An 18,730-nucleotide genomic window follows, 5' to 3' on the forward strand; every position below is an offset into this window, starting at 1 on the left:
TTGTCATCTGAATACAACTGTCCTTTCCTAGGTCAGCGGGAAGTGCAGCTGGCCTAACAGTAGACTCGGGGAACTGTAAGTTCTGTATGAGAGCTGCCTCACGGAAAATGACCAACCTATGTGACGACTACCTAGTGCTAAGCTTAGTATTAGTTGGGAATACAGTATTCCCAACTGCACACACATGCGCACTCAAGATGAGATGACTAGTGGATGGGGAGAATCCTCATGTGATGGAATCTACAATAAGGAACTGAAGTTAGCCTAGAAAACAGGCAAAGAAATCTCTAATACAAAGTAAAGTAAAAATTCACCTCTGCTCTACACATGTGAGAGCACCATGTAAGCCTGCATGACCTAGAGGAGAAAATGAAGTAGAGTAGGTTCAATTCCTTAGATCAGTTGTCCAATGTCCAAAATGATGCCTTTATTGTTCAGCCAGGCTTGATGAAAACAAGAGAAAAAAACATACATTTTAAAAAAGCATTAAAATAAAAAGGAATACATTTTTTCAACTAAATTAAGTTTTTATTTTTTTCTTACTCAAAGTAACACAGTTAGTTCAATCGTTCAGAAAGACAACCACAGTGACTTAGAGCAGCAGAAAAACACCTAATCTTTATGACCTGACCTAAACCCAAGAGCCACCTAAAAATTGCCTTGCTTTTGTTTAAGGGATAGATCCCCAGACATGGAGATGGTGAGGCAATGGCTGCTGGTCATCAGTAGTTCTCACTGCTATGGACTCTTATCATTAGCATAGACATAAAAGACCTCCGGAGTCTCTGCAGGCTTCACACAGTCAGCCTCTTTTCTCCACTCAAAACACTTTACAGCTGTGGGCTCATTTAACACATGAATGCTTGTTAAGGACCCACGTGGACCACCTCTTAGCAGTCTGTGTCAGTGGGTGTGTGCGTGTGTCAAGGGTATTCCACCTTTCCTACCCAATCTCCCTCGAGGACTCTTTAGAAAACTTCCTGGCCCAGTGTATAGGTCAGAGACCTTCTATTTTCTTGCTGAGACTACTTAAGTCTGGGCTGTAACTTCACTGCAGATGATTCTGGGCTTTCAGAGGAAGGTAACAATGTATTTGAGATTAGTCTTCTCCCTTGACCAAGGAATGGGATACTAGCTAGCCGGAATAGGTGATGCTGATATTTGCTGTTCCATCCTGTACCTTGCCAAGTGGTCTGACAAAGTGTTCTAGTTTCAGGGCTCAGATTTAGGAGGACAGCATTGATGTTCCAAGTCGGGTGTGAGAACTCACTGGGCTCATCAAAGTGGCTGTGTGATTGTAAATTCCAAAAGCAGACCTCAGGAAGCAGATAGTTGATAGTTGTGGAATTTTATCTTCTAACGACTGCAGATTAAGTAATTTTAAAAATAGCTAAATTTTAAAGAAATCATTTTCTAAGCTATTGAACATTTTATAGGTATATGTATTTGCTAATAGATACTTCAAATATGACTAAGAAGTGGAGCAGAAACAGATTTAGAAAATTAAGAAAATCCCACAGTTGGGCATGGTGGCATATGCCTTTAATCTCAACACTGGGAAGGCTGAGATAGGAGGATCTCTGTGAGCTCAAGGCTAGCCTGGTCTATACAGTGAGTTTCAGGACAGCCAGGCTGTTACACAGAAAAACCCTGTCTAGAAAAAAACAAAACCAAAAGAGAGAGGAGAGAGAGAGAGAGAGAGAGAGAGAGAGAGAGAGAGAGAGAGAGAGAGAGAGAGAGAGAGAGAAGAAAATCCCAACAGAAAATCTTTAGCCTATTTTAGATTATAAACTAACCACATGTTTCTGAAATAAAAACTAAGGTAATTTAAATGTAGGGTATAGACTACATATTGCCCCCTTAAAACTAAAATCTTGGCTTACAGTATATAATGTTATTCCCTTTTCCTTAAACAAAAACAAACTGTAACAAGAATGATGAATTATCCTGGTTAGTTTGTCTTGGGTCCAAGCAGAGTGTTTATTACATCTCCCTGAAAAGAAAAGAGAAAAAAAAACCCACAATTACAATACAATAAAATTCAATCTGAACAGTAAAGCTGTCTTTAAAACGCCATTTGAAACTTGTAAGTTAGGTACACACATTTAATGGGCATCCAGTGAGGCTGTAAAAGAGGGGACAAACAGGCGAAGGTTTAAATAATGACACTTGCTTCCTGGCATCTAGCGGCTTTCCTAGGAAAGCCTCTTTTAATGAGACTTGACAAACCATTTTACAAGGGTTTGATGGACGGGCAGTTTCAGCGCCTCCTGTTTCCCTCCGTGCCTAAGCCTGAGCTTGCTTACCTGCCTTTCTAGTACTTTCCTGACCTGTCAGTGGTTGACTTAGAGACTGGCTTCTTGATTTTCATATGGGTTTACACTTAAAAATCACAAGATAATCACACACAAGAGGATGGAACCCAAAGATGAGGGGGAAGAATCAAGAATTTATAGGGAAACATGAGAAAACTGAAGAGCTGAGTTCTCGCTACCACAAGGCAAAGAGGACCCTGAGGAAATCAGAAGAATACAGGAGGTAGAAATGCCTACGGTACCAAACCTCTGCAGACCAGGGAGCCCCTGTGTCTCAGAAGTCAGTCCCTTCCCTCTGGCCTACACTGCACTCACTGGTGCTTCCTTAGCCTAGAGCGTCCAGTGTAACAATGGGGCGCCTGGCCATTTCTAACCTTAATGTGCTTCTCAAAGCTGTCCCTTTCTGCTTCTGTCTTTCACTTGGGCTAAGGAAAGGGATTGGTCCTGCTGTTTGCTCAGTGATATATCCTTAGTGCCTGTGACAGACCCTGTCATACAGTGCACACTCAGTATCTGATCAATCAAGATGCCTTCAGTATCTTTCAACAGTACTCTATTACATGTCTATGTTTTTAAACCCCATTTTAAACATCCCATCTTCTAAATATTCTCCTTTAGTTAAGACTACACACACACACACCTCCCAAACAGAAGAATATGGCAAATATCTGTACACCGAGCTCTGGACCTGGTCCCATGTTCATGTCACACAGCAACCTGGTGTCACTGTTAGCCATTAAGCAAGACAGGCACTGTTTTGGCAATAATTCCTGTGTTCTCCTTGTTTGCTGTGGCTCATGAATCTTTCTCTATTCTTTTATATCCTGGCTAGACTTGCTTTAGTTTTTCAATTCTCAAGATGTGAGCCATGGCACTTGCTTACAGTACCCTAACCAGAGTCCCTTTGATGGGCCAGGCCTGGAACCAACCTTCTGCCATGTATTATCTCACGACTTCCTATACTGCCCCTGGACTCCTCCAGGAAGCACCGAAAAGTCAGAAATCATGCCACTTATAGGTCTCAGAACCCAAGAATCAAAATCCTTCTATTGGAGGGCCACAGACAGTGACTGGCAATGAGAGAAAGAACATGGGGTCAAAGAGCTTGAACCGATCCACTGGATGCTTCTCTAGCGCACCAGGCACAAGGGCTGCAGGGCAGCTTTCTTTATTTACAAAATACCTATCTGTCCAAACCAACAAATATGGGCTGGAGCGATGGCTCAGAGGGGAAGAGCCCTTGCTGTGCAAGCATGGGGACCTGAGTTCAGATCCCCAGAACCTACGTGAAAAGCTGGGTGCAGTCCTGGGAGTGCCCGCCACCCCAGCACTGTGGGTGGGTGGAGACGGGAGGGGCAGTGAGAGCTGCTGACAGCCAATCTAGCTCCAGCTTCAGTGAGAGTGACTGTCTCGGGTGAGTAAGGCAGCGACAGAACAAGACAACGGATGTCCTCCCCCGTGTGTGCATGCACACACTCATACACACACACACACACACACACACACACACACACACACACACACACACACCCCAAATCAACAAAAGCCACTTTGACTTGACAGAACTTTCCTATAAAAGTAAAAGTGTGTGTGTAGGTGCATGCGCCACACTGACGGTGTGGAAGTCAGAGGACAACTTTGTAGAGTGGGTCCCCCCCAACCCCCACCCCCACGCCCATCCCCCACGCTCCATCTTTTCGTGGTTTCAAGGAATTGAGCTCAGGCAGCCAGGCTTGCACAGCAAACACCTTTATGTGTTGAGCTCCCTCGGCAGCCCTGAAGTTCCTTCCCTTTGTACACCATCCTAGCCTGTCTTGCCTTAGCAGTCACTTGTCAGACGCAGACTTAGAAATCCGGTACACATCTTTCCTATAGACGAAAGCAAAAGCCCTCCAATCCTCTGACACACTCTTGGTTGAAATTAATGGAAAAGTCAGGATGGCACTTGATAGAGTATCTTGATAAGAAGTGCTTCATATTATACTGGGGCTACAACTGTTTTCCAAAAACTGTGGGGGAGGAGGGGTAGGTTATACTCACAGAAATAGCACTAAACCTTTCAAAGACATTGACCACAATCATGAAAATATACTCACTAATGTATGGGGCACATTTATTAAAAGAAAAATTTGCTCACCAGCCTTGAAATCACTGAAGCATGCACATATGAATTTACGTGAAACCATTCAAACTCTGTCAACTTAAATTTCCATTGTAGAACATACTGTTCAAATGAAAAGACGGTTCTAACCAATCAAGATCCAAACATAAAAATGAAGCATGCTGTGTCTGCATTTTATACTTCTACCTATAATTCTGTTCACTGAGAACAGGGCTTGTTCGTTTGTTTCATGTGCGCGTGCGTGTGTTTGCTAGCTGCTCTCAGCCCTGTGGACCAGACTAGACTGAAGCTCATCATGTAGTCCATGGCTTAAGCTTGCAGTCCTCCTCCTTGGGTCTCCTCAGCATTGAGATTACTGGCATGAGCCACCACTTCGAGCTTTTTTGTTGTTTTTTGTTTGTTTATTTTTTGAGATAGGGTTTCTCTGTGTAGCCTGGGCTGTCCTGGAACTCACTCTGTAGACCAGGCTGGTCTCGAACTCAGAGATCCACCTGCCTCTGCCTCTGAGTGCTGGGATTAAAGGCGTGTGCCCACCACTGCCCAGCTGTGTCATATTGATCTTTTTCATGAATTTTCTCATATTGTACCCACCTTCCTAAAATTTTCTTTTCTACACTTACTCAAAATTTGTCATGTTATTGTAGTAATATGCTTATCATTTAAATGTCTATGTTTGTGGAGATACATATAAAAGTGGTAAGGTAATACATTCCAATTATCCAGTCCTCTATTAGTAATCATCTAGAATTACTTCTGATTTATCACTATAGACACATGACTGCTATAAACAGATTCATTGTTTTCTCATTCATGTGTCCCCAAGGGTTTCTTTTTGTTTTTATTCTTGTGTCTCTCTCTCTGTGTGTGCATGTGGGTGCCCTTGGATGCCTGAGAGGGCACATGTATCCTGTGCCCTGGAGCTGGAGTTATAGGCCATTGTGAGCTGGGTGCTGAGAAGTGAACGTGGGTCCTCTGTAAGAGCATTGTGCACTCTTAACCTCTGAGACATTTTTTCAGCCCTCATTAGTGTATATTTCACACCAGAACCAATAAAATAAAACCAATGGGGATATACAGAATCTAGAAAGACAGCAAATAAACATCTGAGTGTTGGAGTCTGACTGGATAGTAAAATGGTCATGATAAATAAATGAACTGAAGCCATCCAAGTGAGGCACCGAGATGGGCAGAGTCACACACTTCGGTGAGAAGATGTCTCGTCACTCCCTAGGCCACACTATTTGATGCACATCTCAGTCAAATGAGAAATAACATCTTCAATGAACTTTAATAGTATTGTTTTTATTCTGATAAAAAGAAGCATCATCTATAAAAATCAAACATAATTTTAACATTTTCTGCATAAAGTAATCTTTACATACTTGGTATTTTAATATGCATTTATACACAAAAGAATTGTGCATATCAGGCTTCCTGACATGTTATGTAAATGCATAACTGGACAATCCAGACTGACAATCATATACTGGAAAACAGAATCTATAATCAAGTGAAAGTGGACGGTCTACTGGGATTTCCATGTTATACAGCACTTGAACCTCTATAATTATGAGTAGACTAAGTCATATTTCTACATATAAAGGTTGCTTCAGGAACACCTATGAAAGAAAAATAACTTCACATTATTATCCTTGTTGGCTACTTAACACGAATGAGAAGTTATCTCCTAGTTATCAGGACATCTAGGGTATGTTATTTTTCTGTTTTATTGAAATGTTCTCCAAAGAGGCATATATGTGTGTGTGTGTGTGTGTGTGTGTGTGTGTGTGTGTACATATATATGCATGTGATATACATATGTATTTATACATACATACACATATGTAATATATATATTCATATGATCCTTGCTAACATTTGATATTGGTTAGATTATAACCATCCAATCAATGTTAGCTACTATTTTACATAATTTCAGCTGTGCATTTTATAAATGCTAGTGAGGGGGAAGATATTTTGGTATTGTAGAGTCCTCTTTGGTGAATTAGTATTATATATATTTATTCATTTAAAAAATATTGGGCTTATTTTTCCTGATTGTTAGAGTTCTTTTATTCTAGAAAAGAAAACAAAAAACTAAACTAAAAAACTAAAACTCATTCATGATCTTTCCCTTTAAGAAATGATATTTACAATATATTCTGATTTCTTAGAGTTTTTCAAAGCACATTTATTCAACAGATACTTACTGTATACCTCTGTTGCTGAACTAATTAATGGAAATATAGCCTAGCACAAAATAGGCAAAAATCATTGTTTCCATGGAGTTTACATTCTAGTTTGGGGGCATGTACAAATACCTTTTAAAAATACATAAATAAGAGCATAGACTATTAAAAGGTGAATGCTATCAAGAAAAATAAGTGATGGGGAGAGATGAATAGGGAGTGTGGAGAGAATGGAGATTACAGTTTTAAATGAGATGATCAAAGAAGTCTTTACTGAAAAAGTAACATTTCAGCAAAGATCTGAAGTAGGTGAAGGAACAAGTCCCAAGGGGTTTAGGCAGAAAGATGCTAAGTAAAAAGCTGCAAGAATGGAATTACTGGTTCATGGCAATCCACATAACCCTGAATAGCTCTGAGTGCTAGTTCCACATTGTCAAATTGTTTCCAGAGACACTCCACCAGTTTCTAGCCTGGCCTCAATATTAAAGGACTTAGCTTAGCAGATGTCTAGTAACTTAGTAGGCCTGGACATATTCTAAAAAAAACTTGTCGCCGGGCGGCGGTGGCGCACGCCTTTAATCCCAGCACTTGGGAGGCAGAGGCAGGCGGATCTCTGTGAGTTCGAGGCCAGCCTGGGCTACCGAGTGAGTTCCAGGAAAGGCGCAAAGCAAAACTTGTCAATTCAGTTGTGAAAACATATCATTTTTTAGTCATCCACATGTTTATGAATGGCTGTTCTTGACCCGTGCCCACTCTATTAGATTCAGTGTTTTTTAAATTATTTATATGGTTTTACTATTTTAACATTTTCCATATTAGGATATATACCAGATTATTATTTGAAATAACAATAAAAACAAAGAAAAACTGAAAATCTATCATAAAAATAATGTGCATTGATGATACTGAGCTTTTTGTCAAGATTGACAACATAATGCTCCCATTTGAATAGCTACACAGGGTAGAGTACCAGAAACTGATTCTTACTTCAAGAACAGTGGACAATATCTGAGGACATTTATTTCAGCTACATCTACTGTCTAACCAGATAGCAGACATGATACTGAGTTCCTCCAGACAGTGTTTAAGGTCCTTATGTGGTGTCATCATATTCTCACTATTTATCTTCTATAACTAAGGAACTGAGGCTGACTGAAGACAAGCTTGGTGGACACCATGTGTAATATGAAGCAGCAACTCTTGGAACTCCCACATTACCACACATCTCATATCTGCCAGTCACCAAATGCACATCCATGACATACTTCAAAGTTACAATCCAACAGATACACAAAAGGAACTAAAAATTTTGCATCCAAGTCTTACCCGGCCACTGTCTGTAGCAGTGGGCATATTTCTCAGTTCATAGACTGCAACCTGCCCATCGCTGTCTCCCACTAGAAGACAATCTGTCTGTTTGGCAAAGAGAATGGTTGTGAACTTGATTCCAGGGTTAGCAACATTCACAATCAGAGGGTCCAAACTGCAATGAAATAGTTTATCTGTAAATTCAGGTGTCACATTAAAATGGTCTTTTAAAGATACAAACTGAAAAAAAGTTTGGTTTTTAAAAAATTTAATGTAACAAACCAAAAATCTCCTAAAGTATTTCCAAATTCAGAATAACTTCTCCTAATTAAAAAAAAAACAAACTTCATTCTTCAACAAGTCAATTGCAACAGGTAAATTTAATTCCTAACTTAAATGTGAACACAGAAACTTAAGTTTTTGTGCTGGTTAATTTTGTGTGTCAACTCCATTATACTATGGACCATATACAGTTCTTGGTCAAATACCCATTTGCCATCACTGAAAGTTTTTGTTCTCTGTGTGTGTGTGTATGTGTGTGTGTGTGTGTGTGTGTCTGCCTGTCTGTCTCTGTCACGGTATGTTTCTCTGTGTGTCTGTGTCTGTCTGTCTGCCTCTCTCTCTCACACACACACACCCCACCCTGTTTCTCCCAGCTCTCTGCTGTGTCGAGCATTACAATTAGAATTTAAACAAAGCTCCCTTCCTTCCACAGTGTAGGTATGCTTCATCAAATTAATTGAAGGCCTAAATGAGAAAGTGCTGTGAAGTGCAATTCAGTTATGCCTATGAAATAACCCTGTGTATAGCAGGCAAAGCCCTACACAGGCCGCCATAATTGTCTCTTCAGAGAAGAATATTTGGATCTACATGAACCGCTGCAGCGTAAGGCCGCTGTCAATTGGGACAGTTCTTAGTCTTGGTCATGAAAACAACCACCTGTGCTCTGAAAACAGGAGACGCGGCTTCTTTCTTCTGTTTCCAGAGAAGCACTGCCCTGGAAACTGTAGTTTTACCGGGAAAATTAAAACCAAGGGATGGATTATTTAAACAGCCACTCTATTATATATGTCATTTATTCCAAAGTAAATCATCCTATAATGTCATAGTTGAGTTGTGGCTGGCACTGTTTGAGCCACAGCACTCTCTGCCTGACGACACAGCTGTAAGAGTGCTATCTGAACTTGAACTGTTTCTGCTGGAGCCATCACTCAGACATTACCATCCAACACTTACGTGCTGATCTGAAGGTTCCAAATCTCCACTCGGCTCTCATTTGCAGCAGCAAAAATATAGGAGGATTTTGGAGACCAGGCGACATCATAAACAACAAAAGTAGTTGGGTAAAAGCTCAAAAACGGCTTGACAGTCTCCTGATGCCAGATCATGACACCCCAATCTGCAGAGCAGCTCAAGAAGACGTCAGGACAGAATGGGTTCCATACAACTTTATACACTGGGCCCTGGAAATGCAGAAATGCCATGCATAGGTAAAGAATATTTAACATTTTATATTTTAAACTTGGTTAGTAAGTTAAGAGTTACTAAGATTTCTAGAAGCTACACACACACCACTCAGCACTACATAGGGACTGCTTTGACTGAAAGCAAGACTGTAACTTGAATCTTCCTTTAATTATTCTATATAAAAATACACTTGAGAAAATAGCCAGTAACTATTAACACATATTACAGCCTCCTGAAAGGAGGATAACAGATAATGTTACAAAACAAAAACAAAAAACAAAGAAACTTGGAAGAGATGATCATAAAGAAACAAAGAATCAATATAAGCAAGAGACAATGTTTCCTTGGGATCAGCACACACACTTATTCAAGTGGCTACTACCTCAGTTGTAAATTATTGTATCTGTTAAACACATTGTATATGCCCTTCAAAAGTATCATGAGATACAGTGTGGTTGATATATTATGCACCCCAATAAACTTATCTGGGGTCAGAGAACAGAACAGCCATAATATTAAACATAGAGGTTAGGCAGTGGTAGCATATGCCTTTAATTCTAGCATTCCAGAGGCAGAGATGCATCGGGATCTCTGTGATTCAAAGCCACACTGGAAATAGCCAGGCATAGTGACTCACGCCTTTAATCCCAGGAAGTGATGACAGAAAGCAGAAAGGTATATAAGGTGTGAGGACCAGGAAGTAGGCTTGTGTGGTAATCTAATTATACTGAAATGTGATTTTGATTGTATGTTAATAATAAAGTTGCCGGGGTCAGAGCTATTAGAGCCATAGCAAGATTGTCGGTGTGGACAGCTTTAATCCAGAGCAGCTTTAATCAGAGAGTGTGTAGAAAGCAAAAGATATATAAGAGTGAAGAAACTAGAAGCATTTGCTGGTTAAGCTTTCAGGCTTTGAGCAACAGTTCAGCTGAGAGCATTGGATGAGACACAGAATTCAGTCTGAGGAAACAGGACCAGCTGAGGAACTGGTGAGTGGATGTTTTTTTGTTTTTTAGATGCAGATAGTTCTTCAGTGGGCAGGGGGGTGAGATTTTGGCTCTGTCTGATTCTTTTTTTTTTTTTGTTTTTTTTTTTTTTTACTTTTAGTTTTTTTTAGCTTTAGCAGTTCATCTGAGATTCATTCTTGATGAGGACTCAGAGGCTTCCAGTCTAAGGAAACAGGATCAGCTGAGGAACTGATGAGGAGAGGAAGCTGTGGCTTGTTCTGCTTCTCTGATCGTCCAGCATTGACTACAGTACCTGGCTCCAGGTTTGTTTTTATTAATAAGATCTTTTAAGATTCATGCTACAATACAGTTTCCAAATCTACTAGAATTCAGCTGACCTTGTGTCCTCTGTAGGTCTCCAGGTATTGCTCATTGTAGGAACAGGAACACTTGTGAATAAGGCCTTCTTCTGTGCCAGCCAGATAGATATTCGTGTCCTACAACACAAGGCATGCCAGGCATTAAATACAAGAGCAGTCAATTTAACATATAGTAAACCCATTCAATAAGCAAAAGAAATACTATCTCAGACATAATTTTTGTCCGTACTTTATGACTTTACAGTGATGATAACTCCTTGAAAGACGTTAAAGCCAAGTATGGGAAAGCATGCCTGTACTCCAGGAAGCTTTTCCGTACCGTCAGCATAAGAACTCCCTTTGACCACAGAGCTTGATAACAACAGAAATCTTACATATGTTGACATTCTATTAGCTGTAAAATTTGCGTGGTTTTAAGCCTCATGGATGTGAATATTAGTAAGACTGGGATCTTTATGCTTATTGGTCATCTATTATTGCTCTTATTTTATTTAAAGATCTTTTTCATATCCACTCATACAAACTCTTTAGACATTCTAGAACGTGTTGTATATGTTACAAATATCTTGTCCTGGTATGCGGCTTTTTTTTCACCTCATATTGAATATTTACAAACACATGTTCTCACCTCATAAGATAACATTTTGTGCTTATGCAAAATCCCCCATCTTTGAGGTCACAGAGATATTTTCCCACATCACACTCTTCACATTGCTCTCCTTTCTTCCCTTGCTTCTTTCTACATTTCCTGCTTTATTACTTTTTGTATTAATTTAGCCTTTTAAATTTTACTCTAATTTTAAAAATCATGAAATAACAATATTTTCATCACTTTCTGTCCTATGGCATTTGACAATATAGTAATTCACTTTAACTTTGGAAGAGGCAATAATAAAGAGATTTTAAGTGTATTTAAAGAAATGATAAGTGTATTGATGTATTTGAGTTAGTGTGGTGTTATGTGACTTATTTAATCCACTCTGAATGGTACTATGGACTGACTCTGAAAAGAACCCCATTTATCAAGAAGACTCCTAAAGAAAACCAGAGAAACATCCATACCAACAGGTGCATAAATTGAGACACAGACATATAAGTAACAAGAAAAAGTAAGATGAGATTCAACCAGAAAATAATCAAAGCCTCAATTATCAAATACAAAGATACTAAAGAAGTTAAAATGCTGGACTAAGAATTCAAATCTACCTGAAACAATGATAATGACTTCAAAATGGGTACAAACTAGCAGATGAAGAACTTAAGAAAGTCAATTCAGGATCCGCTTAAAGAGGTCAGCAATGTAGATGAGAAAGTCAGCTGCAGGCTGTTAAGATGAAAAACAATGAGGAGAAAATTCTACATTCAGACATGAAACAAAAAGACCACAACTCCCGGGAACTCCAGTAATAACAAGGAAACCAAATCTGGGAGTTCATGGTACAGAAGGTGCTGTGATTAAAACAAACAAACAAACAAACAACAACAAAAAAAAAACAGAGCAAACAAAAACACAAAAGGCATAAAAAAAAAAAAAAAAAAAAAAAAAAAAAAAAAAAACCTCTCTTCAAAGATAGTAAGTTTCCCAACATGGAAATGGGAATCCAAGTACAAGGGCTATTTAAAACTCTAAATAGACATGACCAGTAAGCAATCTTTTCACAGGACATTAAAAGCTGCAAAAGGAAAATGCCAAATGCATGTAAATGACAATAGATCATAGGAGCATCACACTTCTCAGTAGAAACTATCAAGGCCAGGAAAAACATGTTGATGTGTTTCAAGGCCTGAAATAGGTAACAGTGGAACAACGAGACTATTATAAGAAGCTGTTGTGAACTAAATATGAAATGACCTCCAAAGGTTCACAGAGTGGAACATTTGGTTCCCTGGCTGGTGGTACTGGTTTGGGGGGCTGTGGAAGCTTTACGATGGTGAGTCTTGCTGGAAGGAGTAAGTCATGGGGATTGGGCTCTGAGGTGTAATCACATGCCCATGTCAGGCCAAAGAGCTCTGTTTTCATGATCCGCTGAGATGGGAGGCAGCTGTTGCATGCTCCATCGCCACGACAGGAACAACTTCTGCCAGTCTGGATGATGTCATGTCTTCCCTACCATGGAACTGTGAGCAGAACTAAGTCTGTCTTCACTTAAGTTGCTTATGTGAGGTACTGGGTCATGGTGATGAGAAAAATTCAACAATAAACCATCAAAGCTATCCACTTTTAAAGTGGATGGAAAAACACATGCTTTCTAAAGTGAGCATGAACTAAAGCAACTCATGACCTAAGCCTGCAATGCTGAAGAGACATGGAAGAATCCTCGACAAAGAGAAGAAGAAAAACCATCTCAATCACAAGAGTACGGGGGAGAAAAAGTTCATCTTAGAAATAAACACACAAATGGAAAGAAGAAATTATGTACAGCTCTGGTTTGTTTTGTTTGTTTCTTTTCTTTTCTTTTTCTTTTTAAGACAGGGTTTCCCTGTGTAGCCCTGGCTATCCTGGAGCTCACTTAGTAGACCAATTTGGCCTCGAACAGAGATCCTCCCGCCTCTGCCTCCTAAGTGCTAGGATTAAAGGTGTGTACCACTACCATCTGACTTTGTACAGCTCTGTTAAACATCAAGCCCCATATGTGAATGGGAGAGGGGCAAACAATAGTTAAATTAACAAGAAAAGAAGTGAAGAAAACAGGAATCATTAATCCCTCTCAATAATTGCACTAAATGTAAATAGTCTTAAGATTCAGAAATGCACCTCCCTAGCAAAAACACACAGAGAATAAGAAGGATGTAAACTGATATTCCAAGCAAGTAGAAGCCAAAGACAACCAGAAGCAGTTGTGTTCATGTCTAGTAAAACAGATATTCTAGAGTTGATTTACATAAGTACAACAGAGGAGTAGAGTGGCCAAGCCGGCGAGGAGATTCACGCCTATTAGGCATGAAGTTGTAAAGAGAATCAATTCTGCCACAGCTCTTCTCTATCACTTTGCCTCAGATTGGCAGCCATATATACATTGATTTGTGTGTGTGTGTGTGTGTGTGTGTGTGTGTGTGTGTGTACAATTCACAAACAGCACCTCAATTTTTGGAAACTGTAACAGATACTAGTCGATAATGGTGGAAATACGTTTACCTTGGGGTGAAAAGCAAAGCACATTCCAGGAGCCTGTCGAGATATCAAGGCCTCGCCTTTCTTCTCCTTCTCCCCTCCCTTCTTGTTGCTTGCAGCAGTAGTTCGCTTCAGTCGCATCAAATCTTTACGGGAAGAAATGTTTGTGTACGTTTGTATGTGTGTGTATATACATAAATGCCCATGAATATATGCATGGCTTGCTATTTACCTGCATGAAAAAGTACACTTAGCATCATGTCTGTCTCCTTTGCAAATAATGTGTATGTTTGTATGCGTGTGTATACATGTAAATGTCTATGAATATATGCACAGCTTGTTACTTACCTGCATGAAAAAGTACACTTAGCATCATGTCTGTCTCCTTCGCAAATAATGTGTGTGTATGTTTGTATGCGTGTGTATACACGTAAATGTCTATGAATATATGCATGGCTTGCTATTTACCTGCATGAAAAAGTACACTTAGCATCACGTCTGTCTCTTTTGCAAATTAATTGTATGCATATGATTAGATTAAACTTGGACAAAACAAATCTGGATGCTCAGAAAGCAATGACCAACTCCAGATTTTTCACCTACGGACCAAGCCAAAATTGGTCAGCTTTTACACAGAAATGTTTCTGGTCCAGAATCTTTAGTTCAATGTCTGCTAAAATGGGTTTTCCCCTGGTTTTTACCATGACAATCCAGTCCTTTGCGAATAATCCACTTGGCGATCCTTCCGTCGGCTGATATAGACACCAAGATTTCTCTTTTGTCGTCCCCCGTATTTCCTCTGTCTTGCTCTATCCACTGCACTTGCCAAACAGGTCCCAAATGTTTTAGAGGTGACTCACTGAAACAGACAAAAATGCCAAATGAAAATTATTTAAATAAATCTGGGAGACCTTAGAGTATAACTGATAAGAACAATTCACTAAGTGATCATTTTTTTACTCATGTAATGACGCAACTGATACTTGGATTTTTTTTTGCATTTGTATTTATTCTGTGTGCCTGGGGTGGAGCTGGGGGGTGTTGCATGTATCCCAGGGCACTTGTGTGGGGATGGGGCAGGGGTCCAACAATAGTTCTAGAGTCATTCTCTCTTTCATATGGAAATGCAGGGATGAAATCCATCACAGGTCATCATGTTCTGTGGAAAGTGCCTTTAACTGCTCAGCCACCTCACTGGCTTCTTTTTTTTTTTTTAACATTTATTTATTTATTTAGTTATTTCTTTATTTGTTTGTGTACTCAATGACCATACTCCTGAATAGTTAACCATTTTACTTTAATATTTAATATGGTATTTCTTTTTTCTAAAAAAGGAAATTATTACTGACCTATAATTCTATTGCTTTTTTTTTCTATAAAGGAATACAAAAAGGAACTTGAGTTACATATCCACTCTTTAGATATGTTGAATAAGTAACTTTATTTTTATAGTTTCTTTTCCACTGTTAAATCAATTAGTCTTTGGACTGTTATTCATAAACAATCCCTGCTACATTTCATTCTTCTCCCCATACTTTTAGGATGACCCACTGGCATGCTTCTGCAAATTAGCTTTTTTAAAAAATTTAAAAATACTTCTCAGATTACTGACATTTTCTATTTGACAAACTGAATGTTCTATTCCTATTACTGATTCTCTCGATTATTTTATATAAACTTTCCAACACAATAAACAGTTTTGTACTTATAGTTGAAGGATAGCTTTGAATGTTTGGTTAAAAAATATGGGCCCTTTTCCTAGAAACAAGCACCAGGGCCCATGCTGGTAAATCTATGCAAATAACCTCAGTATTAAGAATTTCTGCTTTAATGACTAATGACTATACCCAGGCTCAACTAAGCTTATTCTAACACTGCTAAAAATACACCACCACATCTTAGCCACTCTAAAATCTGATCTAAAAAACAAACAAATAACAATCATCTAACTTATTTAACTATCTTTTCTTTTTACCTGCCTGTATCCTCCTTATAACTTACTCATTCACTCATACATTCTTTCTTGAACATGTACTGCTGTTACATGCTAAATATTTTATGACATAATGAGAATACAGAAAAAAGCCTCCCCCTTGCTCTCACTGAGATCACACAGGAGCTCAGAAAGATCTGCCCATCTGTCTACTCACCAACCAACAGCCTGTGTAGTTCGACAAGCATTAAGATCTGTTTGGGAGGCATTCAGGCAGTGGGACCTGGACCTGTCCTCAGTGTATGTGCTGGCTGTTTGGAACCTGGGGCTTATATAGGGACACTAGGCTCAGCCTGGGAGGAGGGGACTGGACCTGTCTGGACTGAATCTACCAAGTTGAACTCAATCCTCAGGGGAGTCTTTGCCATGGAGGGGATGGGAATGGGGGTGGGCTAGGAGGGGTTGTGGGGGTGGGGTGGAGGGGAAAGGGGTTGCGTGGGATGGGGGAGAACAAAGGAATTCATGGCTGATATGTAAAATTAAATTAAATCATAAAATAAAAAATAAATAAAATAAAATAAAGAAAAACTGTGGATACATATATACATATATATAGTTAGAATTTTTGCTCTCTTATAAAAATCTCTATTAATTATGACAATAGATAGAAATTGTTTATGAACACAACAATTGCAATAAGCATTTTGAGATTATATGTTATTCCAATCTAACTGCATGCTGTGTAAATAAATGCATTACAAAATATTAAAATCATTGCAAAAAAAAAAGAAGTTGAAAAAAAAGATTGAGGTGCATGGAGTACATAAGAATAGAATGAAGTTTCTTAGAGAAGATGATATCAAAGCAATAGTTTAAGCTTCTCCATAAACCACTAAGTAAAGATAAGTTTGTTGGTAAGGTAGGCAGAGAAGATTATGAAGGAGGTAATGAGTATGAAATACTCCAGCTGGAGACAACATGAAGAAGCATTAAACATTTTTAAATCGATGGTATTATATTCTCAGTAAGAACAGAATCAAAAGTTTAAGTTTTCATTTAAAGGTAAAAACATTCAGTCTTATAAATGTTCCTGGAGAAAAACAAAAAGCATGCATTGCATGTTTGCTCATCTAGTTGGTGGATTCTCACCTACTGTCCAGAACTGGAGTGTTATTGCTGCTCCGCACATTATAAATGGCAATGGTGCCATTGTGGTAGCCAACTGCTAGCAGATTAGGTGCACCGATCGAAAAATCCACAGAAGTAACTCCATGTGAACTGTGATAAATACGCTCTGGCCACTGTGGGGAGAAATGTTCTATTACATTTTAAGAATTTTTACAGATCACAGTAAGGCAGCATATGATGGCAGTGTATGATGAGGTTGTCTTGTGCTCGTGGGAACGTGAGAAGTTAGTCTGCCTTTAGTTATTCCTGTTCATAGCTTCTAACACGTATGAAAACAATTCTTCAAATAGTCACTTCCTTGACTTACTAGAAAGCCTTAGTCCTCAATGGACTTCTGCACAAGTTGTCACATTTTGGTAATCCTCTAGCAGGGGTGAGTGTGACCAGCACATACTTCCCTCCTGATAGAAACACATAGTGAACTGCAAACAGATCATGTGTCTTCTGCCATTTGCTTTAGAAACCTGGATTGTTTCATCATTTCTACAAAGCAAATTAAGAAACTCCTCCCAAACTCTCTAAGCTACTTCTTTTCACAACTCTGTTGTGGCTGGACTAAATCCAGCCTAATCCCTCTGTGGAAAGGGAGATGAGCTACTGATGGCGAACTCTGCCCGTTCCCCTACCTTTACAATAGTTTATTCCTTTGTGTGTTAACCCAGCATCCTGACGGACTGTGGCTATCACAGTAACTTTAACCACCTCCTATGCTCTTCTACCCCCATGTTTTCAGCTTCACATTTACTCCTGAGCTACATTAAATGTAAAGCCATACAGCAATAGATGAGCAGGGCTATTTAGTTAAAAGCCTATTGCCTTTCTTATTTTTTCTCCTTATAAAATCCATACCACTATTAAGCTAGAAATCTGGGTAGCTAGAGATCTAGATTGATTGATAGGATTACCCACTGGCTTGATTCTGAGACTTAATATATTTTTCTGAAAAATTATGATTGTTTCTCAGATTACTAATTCTTTTTCTATTAGCTGAATAGAGTGCTCTATTCCCATTACTGATTCCCTTGATTACTTGTGTTTTCAAAGGGTCTTCATTTACAGACTGCTTTATACTTAGCTGTGACAACACAGTGAATAAAAGATGCTTGAAATGTATTGTGTGAAGTCATAAGTGATTTCCTGTCACCCCATGAAAGATAAGAACAAATTGTAATTATTATGAATTTAAACTAAAGAAAACAGTGAGGACCAGGGAGATGGCTCCATTGGTAAAGTCCTTGCCTTTTCAAGTATGAAGACCTGAATTTGAGTCCTGGAAGCCATAGAGAAGCTGGGCTCCAGTGGCATGTGTTTTTAATTCCAGTGTTGGTAGGCAGAGACAAGGGCCTCTCAGGATAGCTGGCCAGCCTGTCTCATCTACTTGATGAGATCAGTGAGAAAGTGAGAAACCCTGACTCAAAAACAGAAGGTATATGGTACTGAGGTATTTCTAGGGCTGTGTACTCTGACCTACACACACACACACACACACACACACACACACACACACACATGCAAAAGTACATGCACACTTGCACACTTGATGAACACACATAAGAAAGTAGAAAGTTTTGACTGATAAAATAGTCTGGACTTTACTGAATTACCACACACAAGTACACAGTGTGAAAAACCCTGTCAACATGTAATGAGATAAAAATATTCTTATTCCTGTGTGGGTTACCATGGGGTTCTTTATTGACCAGCAGCAAGCCATTCCTCTTTTTTGCTCTTTGAATCCAAAGTTCCCATAGCCAACAGCCAAAAGGTCC

The 18,730-nt window shown here is 39.2% G+C and overlaps 1 protein-coding gene across 2 annotated transcripts in view; it reads right to left on the reverse strand.

The window, feature by feature from the left end:
* Positions 1–1,908: 1,908 nt before the first annotated feature.
* Dnai4 (dynein axonemal intermediate chain 4) overlaps positions 1,909–18,730 on the reverse strand; it is a 67,754-nt gene continuing 50,932 nt past the window's right edge. The window contains exons 10-17 of one of the 2 annotated variants that reach the window (XM_028887700.2): positions 18,643–18,729; positions 16,923–17,074; positions 14,542–14,699; positions 13,865–13,986; positions 10,747–10,845; positions 9,171–9,397; positions 7,953–8,109; positions 1,909–1,993 (exon numbers count right to left, since the gene is read on the reverse strand). In XM_028887700.2, coding sequence (XP_028743533.1) covers positions 1,952–1,993; positions 7,953–8,109; positions 9,171–9,397; positions 10,747–10,845; positions 13,865–13,986; positions 14,542–14,699; positions 16,923–17,074; positions 18,643–18,729 — 1,044 coding nt within the window. In that variant the 3' untranslated portion in view covers positions 1,909–1,951. The remainder of the gene's footprint in view (positions 1,994–7,952; positions 8,110–9,170; positions 9,398–10,746; positions 10,846–13,864; positions 13,987–14,541; positions 14,700–16,922; positions 17,075–18,642; position 18,730) is intronic. The other variant, XM_037202748.1, reaches the window with a different exon arrangement.

The sequence above is a fragment of the Peromyscus leucopus genome, chromosome 2 (assembly GCF_004664715.2).
Source record: "Peromyscus leucopus breed LL Stock chromosome 2, UCI_PerLeu_2.1, whole genome shotgun sequence".
Lineage (NCBI taxonomy): Eukaryota > Metazoa > Chordata > Mammalia > Rodentia > Cricetidae > Peromyscus > Peromyscus leucopus.